Genomic DNA, 13,669 nt, shown 5'->3' with positions numbered 1-13,669 from the left:
CCAAATAAGTTCCAATAGCACACTTTACTATTTTGTTCATGGTCAGTCTTTACAGCAGGAATTAAGAGTAAAAGTACGCAACTCATTTTGTGGTTCTAACCCGCTCTAGAGTTCAGAACCAATCTCATATTGTCTCGTAGTAGGCCCATCTCAGATCCTGAGTGTATTATCTGCAGTAGGGTAATTGGTGATCTGCCTTTGATGTCAAAGCTTCATCTGGGTTCCGCAGTTTTACCAATTTTTAGAATCTAGACGTGGGATGATTTCTCCAGTTTACTAGAACAAAAAACTAATGCCGTTTGTAGTGACTCGAAAAAAGTATTCGTATAGTCCCAGGTTTCGTACAAGTTCAATGGTTCTGTTCATATCAAAGATGTAAAGAGGGTGATAAAATTACGTGTATTAGTGTATACATCTATAAATATATTAACTAAGCGACTTTCAAATAAATGCTATTTTCTCTTTGTAGTAAATAAATAAATAAATTATACTAAAATTGTACGTGGAAAATGTATTCGTACACCTGGCAATTCAAGAAAATAATAGTATTATAATAACAATACTTTTCGATTGATTAATACTTTGTAGGTTCCGTTTAGCAGTTATAATTGCCTGAAGTCTTCTGTAAATGTGAACGATTAAGTTTGCTGTATTTTAGTTGAAATATTGTCACATTCTTCCAATAAACCATTTTGGAGAACAGCTTTGTTAGAAATAACCCTGTATTTTAGTTTTTGGTCTAAAACTTCCCATAAAGCTTCCCAATCCCATAATATTCTATGGGATTGATGTCACTATGTGTGTGTGTGAACCTGTTTGGGTACATTATTAGTACCACATCCGAGTGTTATGTGTGGTATGTTTTAGTCCCTTATCGTGCAAAAATCCGAAGTCATTATTGGGGCCCATTTTTGTAGTTCTTTGTCGAATGTTGCTATTTAAAATATTGATATAATTCCTTTGGTTCATCGTTACTTCTACAAAACAAATTCCCGACATCCACAGCCAGTGGCGGCGGTTGGGCGTCAAAAGTGGGGGGGCAAGACACGATCTCAATATTTGTATATCAATGTTAGTTTTTTGTTTGACGAAAAGTTTTATAACTATTAGGATACTGTATTTTCCAGTTAAAATACCGTATATTATACCGTGTTTCATATTTTACTAAGTAAATTGACAAGAGCAACGCAAGTAGATACTAGCCCTTTTTTACTCTTAAACAACGAAGGTGTAAGAAGAGATTCGATTCCTTGCTCATGAACATCTGAAAATTCTGTCTGGAAAATTGTGTGGTCAGATTTGTGTGGTTGAGTTTATTTGATAACAAATTCGCAAAACAAACAGAAAGGATAATATTAATCGAATAGTAATGAAAAATGAGGCAAGTTATATTGAAACTGGAAATTAATGAACAACTTATATCTTTAATTCCATGCATGTTATTATATGTTATTACTCTTAGAAAAACAGTAAATACTACAAGTATATGCTACGACATTTAAAGAAATACTTTTGCAGCGTCCCGAAAAATGTTCGTTGCCATTAGGTACGGTTTTTACTTTCTTGGAGTACATCAAAACTCAACAATACTTAGAATCACTCCAGACTCCAGTTATGCAAAATAATCCTAAAACCTAGAATTATGTTGAATTCACTAAATTTAATTGTATATACAAAATTGTATACAGTATGTATACCCCTAAATTCATATATTACACTGCAAAACAATGCCGCGCGTGGGAGACCCGGGTTCGATTACTGGGGGGAGCTCATGTGGTTTGTATTCCACGTTAATCAGTAGATCCACATCTCATATAGCCTCACTGCTGAACGGGATGTTAAACTCAAAAAAATCAAATCAAAATATTCCTTACCATTAGAAAGAAGAAAAGACATTTTAGGAACTGTCGATTTTTGTGCAATTAAAGAATAATTTGTGAACAGTGTTTCTTCTAATCATGCTTTTGGGAGGCACTAGCTCCCGAAGCTCAGAGAGTATCCTACTCCCCGCAGGAGACAAAAATAATACGTCTATAATATAATAATAAATAGAATAGTACGTGCAGTGCTCCCCCCGGAGTACTAAGTGTGTGCCCCGGAACATTGTTTCCGAAAGAAACACTGCCATTGAAGAACTTCTTTTTTTGCGAAATGTTATCTCAATTAGTTCTAAAGCGACTGACTAACATATCGAGCCCTTGTAAGAAGAAATGAAAGTACACTCGAATTGTGGCACTCCAATAGGTTAATTTTTGGGCCATCTTTCGTGGCAATTAAAACGCAAATCATGGAGCTTTCTTCACTGTACGGGAAGACAACCAATACGTACTCACGGAACGGCAAATATTTTATGGCACCATTTTTATTCTATGAACCATTAAAACATACAAAACTTTATATTTCCAAATGAAATTATATACATTAATGGGTCATTTCAAAAAAGTGGGGGGGCAACTGCCCCCCTTTGCCCCCCCTAATCGCCGCCCATGTCCACAGCACTCATTGACCGCCAATCAAACATAGATCTTCCACCAGCATGTTTTACTTTGGGAGTACGATTTTTGGATCGATCTCTATTCTCTTCATTCTTCGCATAGTTTTTTTCTACTATTTGGTCCAAACAAGTTGTACTTACCACTTGTCGATGAAAATAACTGTTTCGAATGTCAAAGGGCTTATTTACGCCGTTCAGAGCGAATTCTAGGCGCTTCTTGCGATTACTGTTAGTCGCCCAAGTTTTGTTTCTTGAGATACGGCAATGCTGTTTTCAACACATTCCTCACTGTACCAATCATACCCTTAATCGTCATCTCTGGAGCTTATTTTCAGGCTGAGGAGCACGTATCTTCGGATTAATTTTCAAAGTATGCACTATTATGTTTTTGTATCTAATTGATGGTTCTTCTGAGCGACCGTTTCTACGTTCGTTTTCAATTGACTTCGTAACGCTGAATCTAATATCAACTGCACCATTGATGAAAGTCGTTCTATGATTTTAGATATTTGAGACACTGATTTAGTCTGATTGTGAACCCTCATAATAATTTTCCTTTCATCCTCCATTGTTTCTTTTCCTTTATGCCCCATCTTACCGTTTTCTAAATGTTTGTGGTGAACGGAGATCGAGAAGTAGGTTGATACTTCTGTCAGCAACCTTCTCACAGTAACAGTGCTTGGCATTTATCTTTAGTATAAACTTGAACAAAACTACGGCGTACAAATACTTTTTCGAATAGAGTAAGACGTCAAACCAGCAAACTACACTGAATAGGTGACGCAGCTGGTGAATTAATGGTGCAAGATAGCGTGGACGTAAATGCATATGGTTCATACATATGACATATCTCAACTTAATGATACAAGTTGAGATATGATACGAGTTAATACACTAGTTAAACAATCGTAAACAGGCGTTCATTCTTAAAAAATAGTAACTATACGAATACTTTTTCGAGTCACCGTAGTTAGAAATGAATGACTTATATGTATAATATAGGGTCTGTACCTATTAGATATTCCATAGATATCGCCGTCTACATGGAGTCAGCGGTAACGAATAAAAATTTGTACCTTCAATATCTATTAAGATATTACAATTAGATATAGGCATAATCTAGCCCAATATCTAGTAGATGTCTTGTGCAGTGTGGGACTGAATAATAAATGGTATTATAAGTTTTCTTCAGGTATATTTGAAATACGTAATTTATGCCTTTAAACAATATATAACTTTATGTTGGGTTGGTAACCTGCTAATCGAGTGTTGTTGCTGAGTATGACAAACAACGTCTCTGCCGATATTTGCATGTTACAAAATTTTATTCAATTTTATCTATTAGTTTAAAATTCACAACGGCGTTTTGAGATAAATGGCCCCCCGTGTATACAAATAATCTGTGAGTACTGAAAAGAAATTAAATTCGGTGCTTGGCTTTTAAACGCCCCTTTGATTAAATTCTGCGTACACCCTGTTAGAACACCCTATATATTATAGTGGCAACCCCTCAGATCATCATAATTTCCCAAAATGTTACATTTTATTGAAAAACATGACAGAAGAGAGCGGAGTTTTTATTGTATAAGTGTATAGTCAAATAGCCCGTGACTCAAAAAGTATAGGGGAAAAGTTTAGCAATAGCACCATCTAGGACCACAACAGTTTTCCAAAATTGGATCCTTTCAGCAAAAAAAAAAAAAAAAAAAAAAAAGTCAAAGCTTGAAGAAGAGGAGATTCTAAATTCACAAAACGGTAACATATAATTTAGATGTAACAGCAGAATAAAAAAGCAAGCGCGTCCCCTAGGACTACTTAATGATGTTAACGCTAGTAATTGTCAGGAATACCAAAGCTGATGATCTCTGATACGATTTCAGTATATATGACAGTCAGTGGTGCCCACCCCCCCTTATGTCCATGACGCACCCCCCCCAATTGTCTATCCGTAGGTGTTCTTCCATGAAAAAATCTTCTTTTCGATTAATTTTACCCCCCCCCATCAAACATATTTATATAGATTTTTAACCCCCCCCTAATATTTCAATGACGCAGTTTGCGTCATAGCCCCCCCTTGTGGGCACCCCTGTATGACAATTAATTTGCATTATTATTGATGCCTTTTATTATAAGTAAAATTAATTCGTATTCTTTTGTTTTTCTTTTCAGTACACCAAGGAGTGGAAAGCCGTGGATCGGCAGCTCCCAGAGACTTAACACTCGGCAGCCCCAATCAACTATGGAGACTGTGTTCTTTGGAAATCTTGTAAGTTACTATTCTATTAATATTCTAAGTTTATAGTATTTCCAGTGAGCAAGATGGATAGGCAACTCTCAAAAGAAGATTTTAGATACAAAACTATATTATGTAACCTCTGGTTTAGTTATGTGCAAATTAGCGATCCAGGGTAACCAAAAAAAAATCCTCCTGTTTTTGATGTTCCATTTGATGACCTTGTAAGAAACTTCTGCGCCGGAAAAGTGACGGGGGTTAGTCTGACTATTGACTTCCAATACAGGGACAGGTATGTTGCGCACACACACAACAATCACAGCTCATCCAGTATCGAATAGAAATGGAGGATCGAAGCAACTGGCGATTATTTACGGCATTAATTCAAGGTAGGTCTGTCTGTCAGGCGGATCAGTAGTTGAATGCGTCAGACGTTTTGGAAAGGATGTTGTGAACAAACGCACCGCCAGAAATTTAGGTTCGAAGATCTTAGCTTTGTGATGAACCACGCAGTGGACGACCACAGATGTCGGATGATGAGCCCCTGAAGGCAGCCATAACGGAAGACAACAGTCAAATTTGTGATGAAATTGCTAACCGCTTCCAGGTTTCTGAGAAAAAAAAAAAACACCTGCACTGCATGAGGGTACAAGTTGAGCAACGACTAACAGCGTGTTTTTAGTTGTTGTACCGACAGTGCAACACACCCATATTTGGTCGAGTGATCATGAGTAACGAAAAGTGGATCCAGTTTAACATTAGGGTACCAAACATTGGTTGTCATCATATGACTCTACCCCTCATACCTCAAGAGCGTCTCTACATCCAAGCAAGATCATGTTCTGTGTCTGGTGGACTGGGTAATCGCAAAGTGGTGTATTACGAACTCCTTCTACCAGGCGATACCATCACTGCTGACCTGCACACGCAACGGGTGTAGGAACGAGCGTTGGTTAACGCAATGCGAGACCACACGTGGCAAGAACGACCAGGAGTACTATTCAGAGACTTGACTGGATATCGACAATATTCGCCGTCTGCTCTATTCTCTGGATTATCAACCCATAGCAAATCTTTCGACAATGAAGCAGATTTGTGACACGCACTCACGGACTTCTTTGTGACCAAGACCCCCAAGTTTTATAGTCAGAGCCTTGAGGAGATGTAACTTAGGAAAGTTAGCAAAAGAGTGCTGAACAGTGTTTCTTCCAGAAGTGCTTTTGGGAGGCACTGCCCCCCTGAGCTCTGAGAGTGCCCACCCGGAGAAGACCAAAATAATACCTCTATAATATAATAATAAATAGAATAGAATAGAATAGTACCAGCAGTGCCCCCCGGAATTCTAAGTGTGCCCCCTGGAACATTGTTTCTGAAAGAAATACTGGTGCTGGATGCTGATGGAGATTACGATACCTAACGCTGACTACCACGCGCTGTATGTTTGTTTCTGACGACCGCGAACGGCAAGATATATTTTGTTTACCTTGGAGAAATGTGAAATATCGGTATTTCAATCATGCTTTAGTATCTTTGGAAAGGCGTTACCCTTCAACAACTTAAATATCTATACCCACATGAAATATTTTTCCAGTCTCTGTAAGTCAGTGATTCGTAAATTGACACACATTAATGGGTACCCAAAGAGGCATCAAATATTGGGAAATCAGCAAATCTTGAGTTTTGAAGATATACAACCCCATGGACTGGCTTCGTGAAAAGGGCGATGTTATAAATGTTAGCAAGGCGCTTTGAAAAGAGCGGTAATATACAGGGTGGCGCAAAAGTAGGTATACACCCCTACATTGATCAGTATAACACTCTAGTTTATGGATTTATTTGCTTCGACTGTTCCGGGCTTAAGTTATAAGTAGAAAGACGTTAAGAACAAATAATAAAGAAACTAGGCCTACCTGATTGATAACAATAAGGAATGATATAGGATACAGTGAGCTGATCAGTACGGTACTGTATACCTACTTTTGGACCACCCTATACATATTGGCAGGGCGTCATATTAATTAGTCAGAGACGGAAGGGAGGATAATACGTCGTTTATAGACTGTTGCTATAAACATCCCGTATTATATCTCGAACCACATATGATTTTAATTTTTTATATAACATAACACAGGTTTGAAATGCGAGATCGTAAAAAATATTTCTAAGAAAACTGCTATTTCCGTTTGATGTTTGATTACAGAAGACAGCAGCGGCGTCCCGGTAATAAAGTTTTCTTAGAAATATCCCAGAAGACCTGAAGTCTACAAAATAACTTCAGGTTAACCAACATTACACGGTCTTTGAAAAATTGTATCAACAAGAATTTATAACACAACCGAATTATTTTATGTATTATTCCAGAAAAATAATATAAATAATTACGGAAAATTTGTTCGTTTTGTTTTCGTTATTAAATTATTTTTTTAAATGTGAGGCGTCATAAGAGAAAGGGCATACTAGGCATTTGTCAGGTGGGCCGGCCCACCCCAGTTTGCAATCTACTGTTTTCCTTTATTAATGAATGTATTTCCTTCTGTAAACACCAAACTCCAAATCACATACATCAAAGCACGTTATGATATTAGACTAGGACTCCCAGACGCCCACGGGTTTAGCCTAAGTAGTCTCGGATTTGCAAAATAGTTCAAAACTCTCCAAATGTTTCACTTTTTCTCTAAAACATAAGTAAAAATCATTCGTACGATATTTAAAAATTCACTTTTATTAGTCATCGTTACTCGACTAATAGAAATGATTTATTCTCTGTCACTCTCTTTTGGTGAGTGTTGGCCTTTATTTTATTAATTCTGATATTCAGCAATAAGCAAGTACATAACTATATGACCGTAGCCAGAACACTAAAAGACGCTGAGATAATTTGGCGGGAGCTTACTTGAGTTCAGCTTACACTCTTGACTGCTTACTTTTTGAACACATATCTAAACAAACAAACTAAATAAATACAGTAGGAAGTTCGTAAAATAAATTTTGTTTCGATTTTTCTTCACGGCAGCGCTATAATCGCAGTTTCGTTCATGCACACTAGTTACTCTGCAAACAGAACGAAATGACGCCATTTTGAGATCGCTCTGTGTTGCATGTCGTTCGTAGTGATTCTTTATAATGGCAGCGTTGATAAAAAATCGCGTCGCTTGTGAAATTAGATATGTGATTCGTTTTCTGAATGCGAAGAACGTAAAACCAAATTACATTTATCGACAAATCTGCGAGGTTTACGGGGAAAATGTAATGAGTAATTCAATGGTGAGAAGGGTCCGACAATTTAAGGAAAGGCGTGATCAAGTGCATGACAAAGAACGATGTGGCGTCCGTCTGTGGTTTCTGATGAACTGGTGGGTGCAGTCGAAGAAAGGATTAAAAACAACCGTAAGTTTACGATTAATACCCATAGTCTTGAATTCTCACAAATTTCACGAACAGTACTTTAAGAGATTGTTACTGAAAAAGTGGGTTTTCGTAAAATTTGCACACGTTGGGTGCCTAAACTTCTTACTAAAGAATACACACACACACACAAAACAACGGATGGGCAGCGCACTTGATTTTCTGACATGTTATCATGAAAATGGCGAGAACTTTTTATCGTAGATAGTCACGGGGGATGAAACTTGGGTCGCTTATGACACCCCTGAAACGAAAAGGCAATCCATGGAATGGAGGCACACTTCGCTCCAACAAAACTTAAACTAAAGCAATTCTTAACACCTCGAAAAGTCATGCGCACAGTGTTTTGGGACAGACAAGCCATTTTACTGATTGAATTTTTACCCAGAGGTGCAGCAATAAAGATGTTTATTGCGAGATGCTTAAGAAACTGCGTCGTGCAACACAGAACAAGCGCTGAGAAATGCTCTCAAAAGGCGTGGCTTTGAGATTTTCATTCACGACAACGTCCGACCATACACTGTGAATGTGACCAAACAACTCTCTGAAAGATTTGGCTGGGACATTTTTGGCCATCCTCCGTTCAGTCCCGACCTCGCTTCCAGCGACTTCCATCTGTTTCTGCATCTGAAGTCTTTCCTTGGTGGTAAGCGCTTCAACAACGATGAAGAGGTAAGAGAATATGTTACCACGTGGTTGACAACACAGGCGGTAACATTCTATGACACAGAAATACATAAACTTATACCATGATATGAAAAATGCCTGAAAACATACGGGAGCTACGTGGAAAAGTAGTGTGTTATTGAATTTTGTGCAATAAATTGCTTTCTTTATCTGTACTCGATTTTTTTTTATTACCAAAGGGAACTTACCTTCCGAAGAACTTCGTAAATAAATAAATGAAAGTTGCAGGCAGCTGAAGGTGGTTCCGGGAGGGCTCAGCCCAAGGGCGCCGATCCTGGGGGCCGGGGTGCCCGGGACCCCAAAGGTCATGTGGGCTCCCTAGTGTATTTATAAATATGCAATATTTGGCATAATTTGAGTGCAATTTGTCTTAAGATCCTCATATATATTTACCTTCTGCGTCTGAGTGCCTCCCCCCCCAAATTTACAGAGAAATCGGCGCCCTTGGCTCAGCCCCTCTGGCCAACCTCTAGGTACTAGCCAGCTGTGACTCTTGTTATTTGCTTAAGTTGGCAGGTAAACACACTGAATATTGCTGAGAAGCGACAAGCAAAATGTTATGTAATTTTAAGACATTATTATTATTATTATTTTAAATGCATATTATGTGTACTCATTACCTCATTTATTAATAATGTTAGTTTCCGTTGTGTATTTCATAAATAGCGGGGGTAAGCAAACATGGCAGGTCAGTAGAAGTTTTATATTAACATTCCACGGTTATGCATCGAAGTTAAGGGAAGCGGTGATGATGAGATGAATGATAATGATGGAATGACGAAAGTGGGAAGAAACAAAAGAATCCCGAGAAAATCTGCGCGCGCGGTGTTTGTCCACGATAAAACTCACTTGGCAGGAACTGAAATCCCACACACCGCCACTCTACCACTGATCATTTGCAACCCCTCCAGTAGAAGTATAACAGTATATATACATGTCCTTTCCAGTACTACTTACAACCATGTTTGTACAACCTCTTCATCCTACGATTTTGGCGCGTATATTGTAAAAGTCTTCCGTAGAGAAAAAGCCACCGAAAGCATTATTGACCTTGCAATTTAGTTGCATCATATGATCACTCTATGATTGAATCCGAATATATGAGTCCTACAGCCCCGTCTTAAAATTCCTTGGTAAATCGCTGAATACCTTTAAAGAAGACTATCACTGTAGACTAGACGACCAATTTTAGTTTAACATGTTACTTTTTTTTTTTTTTTTTTTGTTTAACTTAAAGGCGTTTTTGCTGTGTGTATTTTATTTGTATGTTTTGTATAATTTCAGAGTCAGGAGGAAATTGTCGGGTGTATGGTGAGTTTATCACCTGGATGTGAATGCGTATGTGTGTGTGGAATTACAATTGAATTCCAAAACACATTAACTGACATAACTCCGTAATCTTTCTTTTTGTTCTTTTTGACCTAATTCACTTCTTTGGTGTGACATTAAAGGATGACTGACATTGATAACATCGCAATTGTGTTAACAGGTAGATTTTTCTTTTCCTTTATCTTCGAGTACTAAAACTAATCCATGAAGCTCCCGTTAATAGGTACAGGGTGTTCCAAATTGAATAACGAATTTTAATTAACCCTTTTAGGATTTTTGGTAACTTTTCTTACCATGGCGTAGTATCGTCTTTGACCGCTTATTTAGGTTATATAACAGGTATTAAAGCTTATTAGTCAAGGATGGAGCAAAGAACACCCCAGATGCATTTTGGAACCGGATGGTCAATTTGGCGGCACCAAGTGGGGGCGGAGGGGCGTGATTTTTAATTTTTTTCCCTTAAGGGAAATTTCAAAAATTTTTCACGCCTTTAGTTTTCACGATATCAGATTCGAACATTGCATACGGATTGTATGTACCATCGGATATTTCTCTTTTTTTTTCTTAGATCCCTACGTGAAACCGGGTCCGGGACCGAGGAAAAATTTCCGCTTTCTCCGATTTTTTCGGTTCAGATATATGATACATACATGTGAGTGATACCGTTGGAAATGGCTTGTTATACTAAAGAAAATAACGTTTGAACCATGACTCTAGGTCAAATAGTAATGACGCAGTAATTATATATATATATATATATATATATATATATATATATATATATATATATATATATATATATATATATATATATATATATATATATATATGCACCCCCTAGTTATTTTTACTAGTAATAAAACAACTCTGCTGGCAAAATTAGAAGACCATATTCCAATTGAAAGACAGTGCTCAAAGGCATATTACATTACGAATGAAATCCAAAAATAGGGATTTTTAGGTTAGTTTCAATGAAGTACAACCAGCTGGGAAGTAATAAATTACGTGTATTTCCTAGTAGAATATCAACAAATAAAGCAAAAGTACAAAAATCTTAAATGGGAATGTAGTAGAAGGAAACATGGATTTATCCTTTGAAGATGACGACTTCAAACTGTCGACAACTGCTTCTTTTGTTATCTGGGTCGGAACCAACTGTCTGTTAGCTTCGACCACTTGCAGGAGCAACTGCTTTTCTTCTTCATTGTTTGTCACAAGCTTATTGAAGTCTTCAAATAGTTTGACTCCACGCTCAGCTATCTCATTTACAACTTTGAGGTTTTTGATTAATTTTCCTCTCTAATGTAATGTTGATTGCTGCTCCATTTATCCGGGTGTGTGGTCAAAAAGCTTGCATTTATTTTTAACTTATCAAACAACTGGACTAATCTTTTTGAGGCAAAATCAGCCACAACAGCTTGGTTAGTTTAGAGAGCTCAGTCTCCTCTTACCTTTCGGTCTGGAATCTCACATTTCATCTTATTGACAATTGCCACCTTGTCCTCACTAAATACGTTATTTGAGAATAAACTCAAACCAACTAGTTCATCCGAAAGGTAAAAAAAGATTAGGTATGAAGGCATTTTTCGCAACCTCACTTTTTTCAGGATCAATGTCATGGTATTTTGACATGTCATTCCACAGGGAAGATCTGATCAAGGAGCATTTGTAGCCACAGGTGCTTCAATCCAGTATTTGACGTACAAAAAAGAGCTCCAAATTTCACAAAGCGTTCTAACTGTGATTTTTTCTTTTGTGTGGTTTTTAAACAGTGTTCATCACGAAACAAGTATATTTTGATAGCGTATAACAACTTCGCCATCCAACGCGTGTGGTGTACTGCACCTGGAGCTCTCCAATGAACTTTGGCTGGATGATGGCCTAGAGCAAGTAAAGAGAGCTCTATTAACTTCATATAGTCATCTCTGGGTTGGTTCTTGCTTCCTAAGGCAACTAATAAAACACTGACTGCAGAGAGTTTAAAATCATCACTGTCAGGAATATCTCCCAAAGACTGATGATTTTCTTGGTATATATAATGCCTTGCTGCCTTGAATTTTTTGAATAAAGGTATATCAGGAGAACTGAAAGCTCCAAAGCAGAAAGTAAATACTTTACTGGAACAATTTCTAACATGTGGTGTCTGCATGGTGGCCATAATAATTCTTTTTCAACTTTGTGTTCCAGCAAAACACAAGCTTCATTTTTCAATCCTGTGTTAACTGATGTAGTGTCAAACACATGTCTACTATCTTGTTACGCAAACCCCATTCAGTTAGTTTATTATAAACTGCATTTGCGCCAGTACCACTTACAAGTTTTGGCACACCAAGCAATTTATCTTTACCATCTACAGATACTAAGACGGGTAAATGATATACTTTATCAGTGCCTAAAATTTCAGGAAAAATCTTCTCATTCCAGTAAATAATGACCGGATCGTCAAACGAAACAGATTCTTTTATTCCTTCAAACACATTTTTTCTTGCTGCTTTCCTTTTGCGTTGAATAGTGCTTCGTGATAATGGCAATAAGTTTGGATCATGACCTAGTGCTGCTGAAATAGGGACCATTAATCTTAAGGCTTCCCTATCGGAAGCTTTATTGCGATCTAATGCACTAGTGACATGTGTAGAAAATAAAGATTTCTTTGCAATTGGATCAGACTGCAAATCTGTACGTGATTCCTTTTTTTTTTTTTTTTTTTTTTTTTTCAAAGATGATGGTGGCCTATATGTACTATACAGCTCTTCTTCTGATTTATCTTTGACCGGATCAAAATTTTCTGATGAATCGTCTTCTAAATTTGAAATTGTCACAGTTGAGGATGCCAGGGACGAGAAACTTTGATCTGCACCTTTTTCAAGTCTCTTTTGTTCTTTTAATCTTCTTTCAAGAATCCTTATTTGTTTGTTGCTGTATTTCTTGTCTTCTCATGAAATAAACATACGTATTTCATTCTGTCCTTTGATCAATTAAAGGATCCTGTCTTCATCTACTTTGCACATAGTAAGTGCTTCATTGTGAGCAATGTGAAACATCTTACCAAGCTGCTCTTGAAATGATATTTCACGTTTCTTTTGGGTATCAGACATTCTTCCTTTATTTTTTTTCAACAAGCTTATCAACACAATGTTTTGTAAGTCTAGTAGGTATAGCGGCCTTTTGCCATACTGAAATTAATTCGTTTATTGTGCTGTGACTTGCATTTCTCACAGATTTTTTTTCATGTAGAAAAAAAATGGAATCTGAAAAGAACTTGCCTTAAAATTGGTAACTGATTAAATCTAGATATTGGTTCTACGCCTCTGATATCTATCAAAAATACACTGTCCGCTTGACGTGTTGAAGTTAATGGCAAAGACATATTTTCACACAGACCATATTCCATAACAGTCACATGCAACACAACAGTCCTCACGACCAAACATTGACAGTTCTATTTTTTTACTTCACAAAACCAGCATCTGGAAAAATAAATACATAATTAGAAATTTATATTTCAAAAATGAGCAAAATAA

General features: G+C 37.2%; 1 protein-coding gene across 4 annotated transcripts in view; it reads left to right on the top strand.

Annotated features, from left to right (window-relative positions):
* Window positions 1–13,669, top strand: part of LOC145675782 (protein FAM135A) — an 817,324-nt gene that overhangs the window by 716,590 nt on the left and 87,065 nt on the right. For all 4 annotated transcript variants that reach the window (XM_081746478.1, XM_081746479.1, XM_081746480.1 and 1 more), the window contains one exon: window positions 4,664–4,760. In XM_081746478.1, the coding sequence (XP_081602604.1) occupies window positions 4,664–4,760 (97 nt within the window). The remainder of the gene's footprint in view (window positions 1–4,663; window positions 4,761–13,669) is intronic.

This window comes from Thermobia domestica, chromosome 18, assembly GCF_964235325.1.
Source record: "Thermobia domestica chromosome 18, izTheDome1.hap1.1, whole genome shotgun sequence".
In the NCBI taxonomy this organism is placed as follows: Eukaryota; Metazoa; Arthropoda; class Insecta; order Zygentoma; family Lepismatidae; genus Thermobia; species Thermobia domestica.
This window is presented reverse-complemented; position numbering and strand designations above follow the sequence as displayed.